The sequence below is a fragment of the Myodes glareolus genome, chromosome 23, assembly GCF_982192425.1.
Source record: "Myodes glareolus chromosome 23, mMyoGla1.1, whole genome shotgun sequence".
Taxonomy (NCBI): domain Eukaryota; kingdom Metazoa; phylum Chordata; class Mammalia; order Rodentia; family Cricetidae; genus Myodes; species Myodes glareolus.
Genome location: NC_142048.1, coordinates 50,070,636 through 50,087,097, shown reverse-complemented (window position 1 = coordinate 50,087,097; position 16,462 = coordinate 50,070,636). Strand labels below are relative to the sequence as shown.

At 40.4% G+C, this 16,462-nt stretch overlaps 2 protein-coding genes across 2 annotated transcripts; both read right to left on the bottom strand.

Moving 5' to 3' along the window:
- Positions 1 to 1,786: 1,786 nt before the first annotated feature.
- Positions 1,787 to 2,804, bottom strand: LOC148118360 (alpha-defensin 20-like). The gene is made up of 2 exons (XM_087900759.1): positions 2,579 to 2,804; positions 1,787 to 1,995 (listed from the first exon to the last, which is right to left on the bottom strand). Exons 1-2 carry the CDS (start codon positions 2,748 to 2,750, stop codon positions 1,895 to 1,897), a joined length of 273 nt encoding a protein of 90 aa, XP_087756885.1. The 5' UTR covers positions 2,751 to 2,804; the 3' UTR covers positions 1,787 to 1,894.
- Positions 2,805 to 15,104: 12,300 nt separating this feature from the next.
- LOC146890549 (alpha-defensin 20-like) lies at positions 15,105 to 16,128 on the bottom strand. Its single transcript, XM_087900703.1, has 2 exons — positions 15,897 to 16,128; positions 15,105 to 15,313 (listed from the first exon to the last, which is right to left on the bottom strand). The coding sequence occupies exons 1-2, from the start codon at positions 16,066 to 16,068 to the stop codon at positions 15,213 to 15,215; spliced, it is 273 nt and encodes a 90-aa protein (XP_087756829.1). The 5' UTR covers positions 16,069 to 16,128; the 3' UTR covers positions 15,105 to 15,212.
- Positions 16,129 to 16,462: the final 334 nt, after the last annotated feature.

Here is a 16,462-nt window from a genome sequence, read left to right as displayed (position 1 = left end):
GTAACTTGAACAACTCTGATGGCAGGAATCGACATCCATACAAGCTGTTGTTCCTTCCAGAATGTGAGAGGTTTTCTTACTGCCTTTCCTTGTATGTGTTTCTGGAGCTTCCCGGCCCATATATACTTATCCACAGTCACACATTTCCAATTTTTATAATCTTTTCTAATAAGTAGAGAGAAATAGACTGTGTAATAAAACTTGATACTCAAATATAATATTAATTACTCATAGTTTACTTTTTCTAACTTATACTTAGCAAATTTCAAACATATCAGAAGTTTATGGCAGAAGAAAACTCTCATATACTTATTTGGTTCTCATGCTTGAACATATGGATAAGGTAAAATAAGCTAAAGAAATACAAAGATATACAGATATAGGCATAGATAATATAGCTATATAGACATAGATGATACAGATTTATAGATATATGTGTAGGTGATATTGATATATAGATATAACCTTTACAGAATTATTTATGCAGTCTGTATCTAGACCCTACTCTCTAGTATCCCTATCTGTTCTATACGGTTTTGGCCATTCACCTGCTCCTTGATTATGTCATGGTTCTCCAGCCAAGATGTTCCTGGCATAGAGATTCCTCAGGTTTTCTCAGAGAGGTCCGTTCTGGGCCCCAAGGGACTATCAGGGGAATGGCAGTGAAGTCGGTGAGAGTTACCTAAAGAACTAGAGAGCAAAAGTTAAGTGTGTGTCCAGAGTGAAGGCTGACTATGTATAGGTCTGTTGTGACCCCGCCAAGGAAAGGATTTCATTAAGCAGTTTCATATCTGAGTCTTGACAGCAAGTTGGAGAGTTTACACCTCTCACTGGAAGTCACTGAAGATTAAGTAACGTGGCTGTCGCATAGCCCCTGTATTTAACGACTACCCTAAATTCTCTATTAATAGTTCAGCATGTTACAGAACTAGCTATTCTCAATGTTGGGAACATTTGTGTTCTGTGCCCAGAACCCAACAGTTCACTGATCACCTCATATAGGTTTGTGCTTTCCACATCCCTACCTTTGGTACAATGAGAAGCCTTACTCTTTTATCTATAAATATTGAAGACAAGCTAACTACCAGGCATCGCAAGTCATAATTTACATATACGACCATTATTTAGTAAATGGACATGGTCTGTCTAGGAAATGGTGTATGGATGGATGGAGTTCTATTCATTTTCCACACTGGTCTATGTCACAAACAAGGACAGGAACAATTGTCCATCAAAGGCTCTGATGCCAAGAGTTGTAAGAAAAAACAGCTCTCAAAACTGTGACCCATTTCATGGTTCAGTACTGCATATGCAGTGGAAGTTCAAAAGCCCATCCTTGTCCAACAAGCCATTACCTCTGAGCCTACAGTTGACTGATGCACTTACTTGAGACCAATTTCTTTACCCCCTCGCAGACACTCAGTCCCTGCTACTCACAGAGAGGCTGAGCAAGAAATTCCCTTTAAGGAGAATTAAAAGGTCTCAAATGACAAATAAGCTGTGTATTAAAAACATAAAGTATTTATTAGACATTAGGGAGGGAACAACTTCAATTTTCAAAAACAACACTGAAAACTATGTATGCATATCTTCCAGGCCTTCTAATTCTAGGAGAATGGATAGAAAATACTTACAATAACAATGGAAATGGATGGTCGTCCATTTGTTGAACTGAAAGTTCAATGGGAGGCAAGGAAATAGGAAATTAACTTCTCAGAGAAGCTACATAGCTTGGAAGTGTCCTGGCTAAATAACATAGAAAGCATCAAAGAAACATAAAACCAGGTTGTTTGTATGCAAGAAATTTTATTTGAGAAGAAAACAATTGGGGCTGAGTACAAGGGCAATGACAGATCATGAGGTCTCAGAGCACGTGGTGATCTTGTTTCTCATCTCATCTGCAGCAGAGTAGTTTATTGCCTAGGCACTTTGCATGGACACGTTCATGTGGTCTGCATAGCCTTCTACAGGCGCAAAATGGGGACTTTCTTGAGGCTGAGGAAACAAAGAACACCAGGCATTAAGTATGGTAGCCAGCAGTGTGCAATAGTGTACAACACTATGAAGATGCATGATACATGGTACAGAGCAGGTTTGTTTGTATTGGTGACATCACACCCAGCACTATGATCAACTCCAAACACTGGGAAAAAATACATTTAGCAAGTGTTGATCACATGCATGACTCAACACCCATTTTTCAGGCCTTCAACTTTTAATGTCTTCCTAACCCAACACATTCATACACTGGCATTTGGTTCCTAAATCTTTCCTTTTAAGAAAAACAGATTTTTCTTTAAATAACAAAGTTATCAATTGGATAGACAACACGCTACTCAATATGTTCTATACTTTTAAAACAATTCCACAAATAAAGTTTATATAAAAAACATAAAAGAAAGAAAATGAGTTACACTCTTTTGACTCACTTTTACTTCTGAAAATAAGACAGTGAAGATCCTAGAGGACCAACAGAGAACCCGACCTGAATCACACAGCAGTGGACAGGATTCCAGGGCACATCTTGAACCCTCTCAAGAGACTCCAATCCACTATCATCCTGGTCACCAGCACTCACCTCCATCTTGAAGAGCAGAGTCTTCTGGATCCCCTAGGGAGATGGACACATCCTCGTCCTCTACCCCTGGCTGCTCATCAGTTTTAGTCTCCTCAGCTGCTTCTGGGAGAGGATCAGCCTGGGCCTGGAAGGCCAGTAGGGCAAGGAGAGAGAGGAGGGCAAGTGTCTTCATGACTGAGAGTCACCTGGAGGAAGGGGGAGCAGGATACCAGTGTGTGGGGAGTGAGGAGCCCACCTGCATTTATAGGGCTGTCATAGAAGGTTCCGAGACAAGCCCTGTAGTTAGAGAGGACAGAGACTGTGGCCCTCAAGATCCCTTTGATGTTCCTCTGTTCTCACATCTGCCGTCATGATGTTGGTCTGTGTGCTCAGTGATAGCCCTCCCAACCAGCTGATAATGATGAAAGGGCCTTGCTATTTTCTACTGTTCCCCATCTGCTTGAGTATTTACCTTTCCATGGTCAGGGAAGAAAAGAAGCAGACATTTTCCAAGCTAGTAGGCTCATAGAACAGGGGGATGGGGGTTGTGTTCTGAAGTTGGAGCCTGCTGTTCTCAGAAAGTATGAACTCTGGACCAGACCTGACCACATAAGATTGCAGTCAGTTCTTTGAGTGATTATGGGGTATTATCACTTTCATGAAAGAAGATTCTTTGTGAATCCCTTCCTTGGGACCATTATGGTGAGAGTAAGATGGTCCTGGTGAATTGAGCTCAAGAAGAGACGAGGGACAGATTTGGTCAGAGTGAAGCTAGAGCAGGATCCAGTCTACAACATGAATTTTCACCAGGGGAGGTGGGAGACCCACAGAACGTCTTGTGCTGAGCTTCTCTTAAGAGCTACTATATGCAAAGATCCTACATAGTCATTACACCATGTTTATAAAATTTGCTTAATTCATTACCAGAAAGTATGCAGTCGAGGAAGTGCAGATTGAAGAACATATGGGAACAAAACAAGCCATTACCTCTTCAGAAATAGCACATTCCTATGCTGCTTCTTTCTCACACAAGGCTGTTGAAAACAAATTGTACCTATGTGAAATTGAGTTTTAGAGGATGTTGCTTATGAAGAATTCATGTATATATACATATATGATACCTAACATATAAATATAGCCTATGATATTTATACCATAGGGCAGGAAGTCTTATGACTTTTGTCATATTCATTATACTATTATTAATGACCCATTTCATTCTCCTTTATTGTCATGTGATTTTTTGACAATTGAATATTTATACATTTAATCAGCACCATAGATTACTCAATGCCAAATTGATTTTGATATATCTTATGCTGAATATTTTATATTTTACATGGAAAAATATCAATGCATGTATCATATAACATACTCCTTAATTTATTTTTCCCCTAGCTTTTTTGATATATAATTGATAAAAGTGATATATAATATATACAGTGTGATGACTTGGTACATGTTTACACTGTGAACAGGTCACTACAACCAGCACAATTTACACAACTATCAACTCTTAAATAATCACTTCAAATGTCTTTCTTTTATTTTTTTGAGAATAAAATATAATTACATCATGTTTTCCTTCTTTTTCTCCCTCCAAACCTTCCAATAAGACCCCTCATCTCTCTATCAAATTTATGGCCTCCATTTTTTTGTTCATCATTATCACATACACATATGTTCAAGCATATATATTCATAAATACATAAATACACTTTTTCTGTGAGTGTGTGACTTGTATGATGTTTTCAGTGATGATCATTCAGTACTGGATAAGTAATTGGTGTGCTTTCCTGGTGAAGACTATTTCTACCACTATGTATTTTTAGTTGCCTGTAGCTTTTGTGCAGGGCTGAGGCCTCCTGGATTTTCCCCATCCACTTCAGTATATCTATTGTTATTGTTCTTCTTCATCTCATGCTTAGGAAATCATTTTGGAGAGACTTTAAGGGTGTAACTTCTGACATTCTTTGGAGGCACGATATATATAGCAAACTTCCTGATCATCTGTCTCTCCCAGTCTTCCTGCACTTGAGCCTTAGGTGAGGCAGTTGTTTTACAGATGTATCCATTGGGACTGAACTCGACATTTTTATTAGTTGTGGTTTTCTATAATAGTCTCCCTTGCAAAAGTTCTTTCCTTGATGAGGGGTAAGGCCTACAAATATCTGTGGGTATAAAGACAGATATTTAGAGTGCAGTTAGGTATGTGCTGGCTTAGTAAAACCACTAGCGTCTTCATGGCTGAGAGTCACCTGGAGGATGGATGAACCAGAACCAAGTGTGTGTGGCATGAGGATTCGTCCTGTGTTTATAGTTCTGTTAGGAGAAAGCGCAGTGATAGGGTTTGCTGATAGGGAAAGGTAGCACTGATAGGAAAGAGGGAGCTTCCCCCTCAAATCCCATTGATGTTTCTCTGTTCTCACAGCTTCCAGCAATGGTTCTGTGTTTAGTGTCTGCTTGCAGAACAGCATGATGGGAAGGATATCGTTATCATTTCCTAATGTTTGAGTCAATATTTTCTCACTAATATTGGGAAAGGGGAAAGAAAGCCACAAAATTATCCTGTCTTTTCAATATTTTCGAACAATTTGGGGGAAAATGGTATTGATTCTTTTACAAACTTCTGAAAGAATTTGGCAAGTGAAACCATCCTTTCCTGGGACTCTCCTTGTGGAGCTCCCTATGCATTCTCAAAGTTACATATGGTTGTTAGAAACCCAGAATGGAAAACATAGACTTGATCTAGACACAGGGGCCTGTTTTCAAAGCCCTTCTAAAGCACTAGTGTATGCTGTGGATACTGCAGCTTAACAAGTCCAGGCCTTTGAAGGGAATGGACTTATGGTGCTCTGTTTTATATTAGTAAGCATACAAAGTGATGGGTCTTATTACGGCATTTTCTTTTACACACCAATAACTGACATTCTTCAAGGACACCACTAATGAGAACCTTAAAGGTCCAGTGTTTAAGATTTTCTCTCAGGATTCAAAATAAAGATACAGCAAGCAAAAGGAACTAAAATCTGACAGTTTAGAAGTCTACTCATAACATGTTCTTTCTATCCATGTCTCTTTATTGTTCTCTCTTCCTTGTCCTCTATTCTAATTCTTCTGTCCTAACTGTCTCGGCTCTAATTCTCTCTCTCAATCCAAATTTCAGTTTTAGTTCTTTGCTATATTTCTTTCCTTCTTTGTCATTTTCCTATCTCTCCTAATTTCTGGGACACTTTTGCTTCTGTTTTCACTTCTGCCTGTTGCCACTTCTCTTTGTTCTTGCCCAGCTATAAGGACCCATGAAATTGCAGCCATAGGTAATCAGGCAGCCTACATAAACAGACAGGTGAAGCCTATGGCCCTGGATCTATTAGCATTTTTGTCAAATGTTAATAAGCTTCAATGGTAGCAAGCTGGTAAGTTTGTTGCTTATCAGAGACACCAGTGAAGGTTTGTCTTCCTCTGTGTAGAGTCGATGGTTAATTATTTTTTCCTGAGAGTAAGGCACAAGCAGTATGTCTCCTGGACTAAAGTCATCAGTAAATTGAGGTGAAGGTGTGGCAAGGAGTTAGAAATCTTTTAAACAAGGTTAGTTTTAGGTCATCATTTTTCTTATCTTTAAGTGAGGTAAGACCAATGCGTGCTTTTTTTTTTTAATCTATGTGAGCTGCTATGAATTAACAGCTTTGAGCATGTAGTAATCTTATGTTTTTGGATATCTAGGAATGTCTCAAATGAAATGCTTTTGGCTGAAGCCTAAATGCTGACCAAATGCCTGTCAAAAAAAAGATAATTGGAAAAAGGCAGAACTCTACGTTTACATAGGAAAAAGCAGCAAAAACCTAGTAGTGGGAAGCAGGTTTTTTGACTGTGTGACCGTGTTCACACAGAGCTCAAATAGTGCTGAATTGTGTAAGATAAATCCCATATTTGTAATAGAACGGGAGTCAGATATAGCAAAAAATATTACAGCAAGAAACAGCTACTTTATTCATAAAACAATAAGGCTAGAATGCTTTTCTTCCTGGCCTAATCCTTCAAAACAGAGTCCTTGACTCTGGTGAGTTGACCTCATGAAAAGATGAACTGTAATAACTGTATAAGGTTGCAGATTGTAGCACACAACTGTCATTTAAGTGCGGCCTGGGGAAGCTGCATTAATCAAAAGTTGTCAGAGCAACTAGAGTCAAAATCAGTAAAAAAAAAATCAGTAGAATTCTCCCTCATGCCAAATATTAAATTCAACACATAGTGAACCAGAGTCAGTGAGCTGACACCTGAATATTGAAGCCCAGAGAAGACGGGCGAGTGCTCATGTCTTACGATTAGCAGTGAACAAAGGAAACACGTGTTCCTCATCAGAATCCGTGTGTTTAGCTGTGAAGGACACGTTCAGGAAAGTCAGTAGAGTGATCACAGCCCCTGCGGTGGGCATGTTTGCTCATGTGAGACAGGGTCTTACTAGACAGCCCGGTCTGGCATGGGCATCGCTGTCTTCCTGCCTGCTTCACCCTGGTGCTGGAGTCACAGCCTGTGCCACCAGGCCTGACCTCGGTTGTGCTTGAAAGAGACTTGTTTTGAGAAAACACTAGATACCTGGGTCACGAGGAGTCAGGACTGGAGCTTCTCCACTGGGTATAGAAGCTATCCTCAAAGGCCATCGCTGACATTGCTGCAGAGTCAAGATATTTAGGGACCCTTTAGCCATTCTTGGATGAGTACCTTTAAATTGCATGGATATATATTAATGGAACTGTGGGATGTATTTTGAGGATTAAAATGTTTCTGGCTTGTCCTAAAAGCGATAGGCTGCAACAGAGAGCAATAACATGACAACTGATAAATATTTAAGCTGCTGGAGATCAGTAAAGTTTATCATTATTTTTTCATTGCTCATCAAATAACCATTGTCAGCCATCAAATAGATGCAACATGTTGTGTAAGCAGAAATCCCAGATCAGAGGATCATCAAAGGGTTCATGGGAACAAGGGAGCTTTGTGTGGTTCCCATCCACATTTCCAAGCCTTCCCCTTACACATATGCAGACCCTAAAATCTAACCTTTTGAAGAATCCCGTTTTCTGTGATCCAACTTTTAGTGACCAAATACAAACAAGATAAGCAACTCAACTCCCTTTTCCTTCATAAGTTACCAGGTTGAAGAGGAGCCTCTAGGATGACTTGTTTCTGATCTGAGGTCTTATCTCTGATGTGTGCTTGACTCTTCAGCCCCACCCGTACACCCACAGCTAAGCCAGTTCAATAGCCATTCATCTAGAAGTGTGCACTGACATGCAGTCTATTGAATCCCAGGTCTGTCTGTCTACGCTCAGCTGCTCCAGGGTGCTTCCATATTGAAATGTCTTTCTACATGAGACACGGACCAAGGATCCACACTCTTCTAGTGAAGGAGGACCAGCTCCCACAGAGAAGAGGATGGATAGTATGGCAATGGCCAGCAGGTGGCACAGCTGTCCTAAAGGCTCTTGTTTTCCCAGAAAGTCTTTAGAGGCCTCTCAGAGCAGTAGGCGTCAAACATAAGTCTGCCGAACTCAACATTAACACATTAGTTCTTCATCAGCTCTGATCAGCTACTGCATGAAGGCTCTCTGATTACCATTAGGGTCGTCACCAATCTGATTACACAGACAACCAGTTCAGACCACCTATCCCCTATTGCTACGAGTCAGCTAGGCCCATCCTTGTAGATGTGGGTATTTCCCTTGCACCACGTTTCTACCCGGTCCCAAAAATGCCCCCTTCCCATCAAGATATCTATCTCAATATTTTCTCCTTCTCTCCTGCCCCTGATGCCTCATGTGTGCTCCCATTCCTACTCACTCCCAGTTTACCCAGGAGATCTCTTTAATTCCCCCTCCCAGGGAAAACCATGAGTTCCTAATTACCTCACCTCTCAGGGGCTGTGGATAGTAGCAAGTGCTAACCTTTCTTAATGCTACTTAAAATTGTGTCTGTGGAGCTGATACAAATCTAGGGTTTTATGGACAGATCTCGGCCTGTTTAGTCAAATCCTAACATTCAGAATGAGGATGCTGGCGTCTTTGAGAAGTCAGGTCATTGGGACTATGGACACTTGAAGATAATCATGATGTTTCCTGCCTCCCCCATTGCCAATGGCTTTGAATGTGGTTTTCATCTAAATGAGGCAGAGTTAAGAGGTGAAAATGATTACAAACACATTGAACGTTCTTATTACTCATCAGAAGCCTGTGTGATAACACTGATGTTCCTACAAACTGCAGTCAGGAATTTCCTTATAGCAATCTGGTACTTGATTCTCAGAGCCTTTCTTGAAGACAACAGATAGCCACAAGCACACACATGCACACACACACACACACACACACACACACACACAGAACAGGCTACAAGGGCTTTATTTAGATATAAAGGAGGAAGAAACTCAAAGACACAGCATGGGACAAATAGTATCCTTCAGGTTCTCATCTCATATGGACCAACCTATTCTTTTTGTCCGTAGTGATCAGTCACAGCTGAGTCCGTCGATGATGCTATGGCACCTGCAGGCCCCAATGAGGCATTCTCAAAAACCACAGCCCCTTTTTTTTGCAAAGCAGGTCAAGACTGACCTCACATCTGGGGATACAGAGATCACAGAAAACACTCAATGCCCGAGTCAGCAGGATGGAAGAGATCCTGGGTAAGACATGTGCTAGGTGAAGTGGGTTCCCCATATTCATCATTACTGGCAACAGCCTGAGAAATCACAACCAGTATGAATAAATATACATGTCAAATATTGAACTTGCACAAAACTAAAGGCCAGTAACAACTAGTCTTAATTTTGTTTGTTTTTATTTTTATGCTTCTATCATAACACATTTTAGTACATCCTTCCATCACCTAAATACCTACGCACATACTTCCAGATACTAAAATATACTGGACACAATAAAATATTCTCCCTATGATGAACTCTAGCCATTTAGGTCTAGAAAGAAAAGCAGCTACTAATCTATCTATGTACTAACCCAGTGATAGTCGCAAATATATCTTGAAAAAAATTGCACAAAGAATTTGATTTAGTCAGCTTTTGCTGTTGAAAGAGAAAAATAAAGAAGTAATTAAGCTCCCTGGCTAACCTGATATCAGAATTCATCTCCATACTTCTTCTCTGCTCCAATCCCTAACATGCTGACATCATTTATTTGTATCTTGAAGAGCAGTACTTTCATTCCCTCCAATATGGATGTATCCTGGTCATCCTCTCCCAGCTGCACCTGGTCTAGAACTGCCTCAGCTCTTCTTTGGTGAGGTTCTGCCTGGATCTGGATGGCCAATAGGAAGAAGACCATGAGTAGAGTGAGCGTCCTCATGACCGTGGATTTCCTAGTGGATGAAGAATAACAAGAACCAAATGTGGTGGGGGGAGTATGTGAAGAGAAGGGTCTAAGATAAGTCCTGCAGTTGGACAGGGTCTGCAGTGATAAGGAAACAGATCTGTCCTTAAGGTTCTCCTGATGTTCTTGCTCTCACGGCTTCCATGACAAACGCCTCCACCTGTGTGTCTGGTGACTGCCTTAGGTCTCAGCTGGTGCGGATGAGGACTCTGCTATTGTTTCCTGTTACTTGGATTTCGTACTTCCCCTTGAACGAGTGTTTACTTTTTAATGTTAAAATTGAAAGAAAGAAGCAGCACTCTCATGCTTTAACTTCAAGGACGCAATGCCTCTACCTCTCTGAAGATGGATTCCGGCGTCCTCTGAAGCTGTCCACTCTGGGGTCAGACCTGGATCTTGCAAGTGTTTGTTATCAAGACTTGTTAGGGTTGGTTCTGTTACAGCACATGGGCTGACCACATTGACATTTTCAAACTATGGATGAAATGAGCTCTTGTGATTCTAGGTGAAGTATAGGTCCAAGAAAGAGGAATGTTTATTCTTTCAACCTCTATAAAATTATGAGTGACAATTAAGAATTAAGAATACTACCCAATGATCTGATGCTCAGTTGGATCTTGACCTTCGATAAAATGGATTAAAGACATAGACATAAGACCTGAAAGCAAAAAAAAACTGCTAGATAAAAATTCAGAGCTGTATCTGGATAGTGATTTCTTACAGGACACCAAATTTACTAGGAACAAAGCAAAGGTGATCAAGCGAGATTGTGCCAGACTGCACAGCTTCTACATGGGAGAGGGAATGAGTATGGGAGTGAAATGGCCAGTTATAACATCTTGGGAAAGGTTGACAAAGCATGCACCTGATAAGAAACTATTATCCATATGCAGGCAACGTGTTTGCTGATTGACTCTTACTGGAGTTATGCTATCTGTACCTGAAGACAGAGCACATATGTCCTTAGATAATTACATTTCAAAAGGATGACACACATTTTATTAAACACTAATTTTATTTTGCCCAGGACACAAGTGACTTATGTAAGACAGAAATGTCTTGTGGGACTTTGGTAACTGCATATTGTGTTTGCAACCACTAGTCAATATGCTGTGATATTTGGGGCAAAAAGAGCTGTACTGGCTAGAATTACACTTTCTCCATCAATTCATTTGGTGCAGTTGGTATCTGTCATGGCCCAACACAGATTGTTATGACAACTATCAAGTGAGATGCTTCTAGCATCCTTTCTTCTTAAAGAGTGGTGGGATATTCTATTCTCCCAGCATGCCTCCTTCTTTATCAAATGTCTGTTGCGGACCCACGTTGTATGTGTTGCTGGGGTCTGCAATCTAAGGGGTTACCATCGCTCTCTTCCTAAGATATCACACATAGCTCCCTTAAGGAGTGTTCAGTATTCTGGGGTCTGAGTCTTAGCATCCTGTAGCAACCCTTTCCTTGTGATCACTTCCAGGCTGCAATAAGCCAGCAAAGCTATCAGGCAATTCACTTGAGGGTACATTGAAGAGTATACTAGTGTCATTGGGCAATGCACTTTCTGTATGTGAAGATCAGTTTCCTGCATACAAAATACATCCTGTCATCCACAACACAGGTGCTGCAGATAATGTGCACATCATAGTGTGGGATGCCTTGCTTTACTTCCTACCCATTCGGCTTCTGTACTAACCTTTTCTAATATTGGTAAAATTTGTCTCTCTGGAGCTGTAAACAACTCAGGGCTTAGAAGGTAGAGGTATAATCCAGGCCTGCTTATTGAAACTTCAACACTTTTTAAGGCAACAGAGACTATATGAAAGTTAAGATATTACAACTGTATAATCCTGAAGCTGAAGGTGGTAGCTGTGAATCTACCTAAAGGCAGAGTCAAAAGTCAAGAGAGAAATGTGGCAGGACCATCAGTACTCCGAGCTTTCAATTTTGAGCACTTTGTGTCTGCACCATGGGGTTGTCGTTAATATTGTTAGTATTTGGAAGCAGTATTTTGTAAGTGAAAACTAAACTATTTGTTTATTTGCAAAAATTTCCTTGAAGATTCAGGTACTTGATATCCAGAGTCCTGACTGAACCTTATAAGAAGTTCTGAAAGAATGCAAACACACAGGGAGAATATTGCAAGCAATTTATTGGAAGTCAAGGAGAAACACACATGCAGTGGTAATCGGGGGCCTCGTTTGGACCTGTTCATGTGGTTTCAGGTCTCCAGGCTCAGCTGCAGCAGAACACAGAGTTTTTGCCACCCTTGGTGTATATCCCACTGATGCGCTCTTGTATTATACAGGATCAGGTTCTACAGTGGCATATCCTGGGCTTTCCTGAGGCTGGAGACACACAGAGAGAATCAAGAGTGGAATTTGGAGGCAGAACGGAGAATAAACAGTCAGTGAAGGTGTTTGAGACAGCGTGGGCATGCTTTGTTGGCAACATTACAGCCAGCAGCATGGTCAACACTGTGGATGAAATAACGCACTTGAGGAGCGTTGATAATCTGCAGGACTTGGGGTACATTCAGATGTGTCTTTAACTTTAGTGCCCCTATTCTAACCATCCCCATATTTGAGTGCATTCTTACACTGAGTTGAAGTTCACATAGACAAACAAAATTTTATCCTTATACCTAAGTCATTTTTTTCTGTAAGTGTCTACTCAGTATATTGCTCTATATTCTGGTGAAATTCCTAAGCGTATTTTAAAGGGAAAGTGTTATGATAAAAAAAAAATCTCTTCACGTTTTGGGAGTCATCAAATGATGTGCTGTGGCTCGTGTCTCAGATTTGGCATTTTTTTTTAAACGTTTAGAAAATGTGAACTTACCAAGAAACAACATTCAAAATGTAGAGAGGTTGGTGTGCTTCTTCCCCATCCCAAGAAGGGCTTCTATGTTATGAAGCCACTGCAGATCATATATGAACACTGTTCTGAACAGTGTTTTTACTCATTTCTCCTCACTATGTGTATGCCAAATGATACAGTACATTCTACTAATTTCAGTCAGCATATGGCGTCCCAGTGTTATTAGTGCTAGCTCATATTTACATGATGATAAATACTGTTCAATTATTAAAATGTCTTTATTACAGCTATGTACAATAACTAGCAAAGGGGAAAGAATACTATTTACATGCATATATTTAAACATATATATGTCATATTGCCTAATGGGACCAACCTTCTCAATACCTTTATAGACTTAAATTTATCGGTCAAAAAGCACATCTTATATTTCAGACATATCCCTCACGATCTTTCTGATCTTTACAGAGTTGGCCTCAGTAGCCCTTACTAAATTTGCATACCCAAAAGACCACCACACTCATATGAATGACTTATATTGTGTTTTTACATTCCATTCTTCTTGAACAACTTCTTGAACAACTCTGATGGTAGGAATCGATATCCATAAGAGCTGTTGTTCCTTCCAGAATGTGAGAGGTTTTCTTACTGCCTTTCCTTGTATGTTTCTGGAGCCTCCCAGCCCGTATACTTATTCATACTCACACATTTCCAATTTTTATAATATTTTCTCTTAAGTAGAGAGAAATAGACTGTGTTATAAAACTTGATACTCAAATATAATATTAATTACTCATAGCTTACTTTTTCTAACTTATACTTAGCAAATTTCAAACTTATCAGAAGTTTATGGCAGAAGAAAACTCTCGTATACTTATTTGGTTCTCATGCTTGAACATATGGATAAGGTAAAATAAGCTAAAGAAATACAAAGATATACAGATATAGGCATAGATAATATAGCTATATAAACATAGATGATACAGATTTATAGATATATGTGTAGGTGATATTGATATATAGATATAACCTTTACAGAACTATTTATGCAGTCTGTATCTAGATCCTACTCTCTAGTATCCCTATCTGTTCTATACGGTTTTGGCCATTCACCTGCTCCTTGATTATGTCATGGTTCTCCAGCCAAGATGTTCCTGGCATAGAGATTCCTCAGGTTTTCTCAGAGAGGTTCGTTCTGGGCCCCAAGGGACTATCAGGGGAATGGCAGTGAAGTCGGTGAGAGTTACCTAAAGAACTAGAGAGCAAAAGCTAAGTGTGTGTCCAGAGTGAAGGCTTACTATGTATAGGTCTGTTGTGACCCTGCCAAGGAAAGGATTTCATTAAGCAGTTTCATATCTGAGTCTTGACAGCAAGTTGGAGAGTTTACACCTCTCACTGGAAGTCACTGAAGATTAAGTAACGTGGCTGTCGCATAGCCCCTGTATTTAACGACTACCCTAAATTCTCTATTAATAGTTCAGCATGTTACAGAACTAGCTATTCTCAATGTTGGGAACATTTGTGTTCTGTGCCCAGAACCCAACAGTTCACTGATCACCTCATATAGGTTTGTGCTTTCCACATCCCTACCTTTGGTACAATGAGAAGCCTTACTCTTTTATCTATAAATATTGAAGACAAGCTAACTACCAGGCATCGCAAGTCATAATTTACATATACGACCATTATTTAGTAAATGGACATGGTCTGTCTAGGAAATGGTGTATGGATGGATGGAGTTCTATTCATTTTCCACACTGGTCTATGTCACAAACAAGGACAGGAACAATTGTCCATCAAAGGCTCTGATGCCAAGAGTTGTAAGAAAAAACAGCTCTCAAAACTGTGACCCATTTCATGGTTCAGTACTGCATATGCAGTGGAAGTTCAAAAGCCCATCCTTGTCCAACAAGCCATTACCTCTGAGCCTACAGTTGACTGATGCACTTACTTGAGACCAATTTCTTTACCCCCTCGCAGACACTCAGTCCCTGCTACTCACAGAGAGGCTGAGCAAGAAATTCCCTTTAAGGAGAATTAAAAGGTCTCAAATGACAAATAAGCTGTGTATTAAAAACATAAAGTATTTATTAGACATTAGGGAGGGAACAACTTCAATTTTCAAAAACAACACTGAAAACTATGTAGGCATATCTTCCAGGCCTTCTAATTCTAGGAGAATGGATAGAAAATACTTACGATAACAATGGAAATGGATGGTCGTCCATTTGTTGAACTGAAAGTGCAATGGGAGGCAAGGAAATAGGAAATTAACTTCTCAGAGAAGCTACATAGCTTGGAAGTGTCCTGGCTAAATAACATAGAAAGCATCAAAGAAACATAAAACCAGGTTGTTTGTATGCAAGAAATTTTATTTGAGAAGAAAACAATTGGGGCTGAGTACAAGGGCAATGACAGATCATGAGGTCTCAGAGCACGTGGTGATCTTGTCTCTCGTCTCATCTGCAGCAGAGTAGTTTATTGCCTTTGCAGTTTGCACGGACACGTTCACGTGGTCTGCATAGCTTTCTACAGGCGCAAAATGGGAACTTTCTTGAGGCTGAGGAAACAAAGAACACCAGGCATTAAATACGGTAGCCAGCAGTGTGCAATAGTGTACAACACTATGAAGATGCATGATACACGGTACAGAGCAGGTCTGTTTGTATTGGTGACATCACACCCAGCACTATGATCAACTCCAAACACTGGGAAAAAATACATTTAGCAAGTGTTGATCACATGCATGACTCAACACCCATTTTTCAGGCCTTCAACTTTTAATGTCTTCCTAACCCAACACATTCATACACTGGCATTTGGTTCCTAAATCTTTTCTTTTAAGAAAAGCAGATTTTTCTTTAAATAACAAAGTTATCAATTGGATAGACAACATGCTACTCAATATGTTCTATACTTTTAAAACAATTCCACAAATAAAGTTTATATAAAAAAAATAAAAGAAAGAAAATGAGTTACACTCTTTTGACTCACTTTTACTTCTGAAAATAAGACAGTGAAGATCCTAGAAGACCAACAGAGAACCCGACCTGAATCACACAGCAGTGGACAGGATTCCAGGGCACATCTTGAACCCTCTCAAGAGACTCCAACTCACTATCATACTGGGCACCAGCACTCACCTCCATCTTGAAGAGCAGAGCCTTCTGGGTCGCCAAAGGAGATGGACACATCCTGGTCCTCTACCCCTGGCTGCTCGTCAGTTTCACTCTCCTCATCTGCTTCTGGGAGAGGATCAGCCCAGGCCTGGAAGGCCAGCAGGGCAAGGAGAGAGAGGAGGGCAAATGTCTTCATGACTGAGAGTCACCTGGAGGAAGAGGGAGCAGGATACCAGTGTGTAGGGAATGAGGAGCCCGCCTGCATTTATAGGGCTGCCATGAGAAGGTTCCGAGACAGGCCCTGTAGTTAGAGAGGACAGAGACTGTGGCCCTCAAGATCCCTTTGATGTTCCTCTGTTCTCACATCTGCCGTCATGATGTTGGTCTGTGTGCTCAGTGATAGCCCTCCCTACCAGCTGATAATGATGAAAGGGCCTTGCTATTTTCTTCTGTTCCCCATCTGCTTGAGTATTTACCTTTCTATGGTCAGGGAAGAAAAGAAGCAGACATTTTCCAAGCTAGTAAGCTCATAGAACAGGGGGTGGAGGTTGTGTTCTGAAGTTGGAGGCTGCTGTTCTCAGAAAGTATGA

Bases quoted from the DNA above. Each gene is read 5' to 3' on its own strand.
- LOC148118360 (XM_087900759.1), bottom strand. From the start codon at position 2,750: ATGAAGACACTTGCCCTCCTCTCTCTCCTTGCCCTACTGGCCTTCCAG. The intron at 1,996-2,578 runs GTGAGTGCTGGT...TTGTTTCCTCAG, and splicing joins CTCTGCTCTTCAAGATGGAG to CCTCAAGAAAGTCCCCATTT.
- LOC146890549 (XM_087900703.1), bottom strand. From the start codon at position 16,068: ATGAAGACATTTGCCCTCCTCTCTCTCCTTGCCCTGCTGGCCTTCCAG. The intron at 15,314-15,896 runs GTGAGTGCTGGT...TTGTTTCCTCAG, and splicing joins CTCTGCTCTTCAAGATGGAG to CCTCAAGAAAGTTCCCATTT.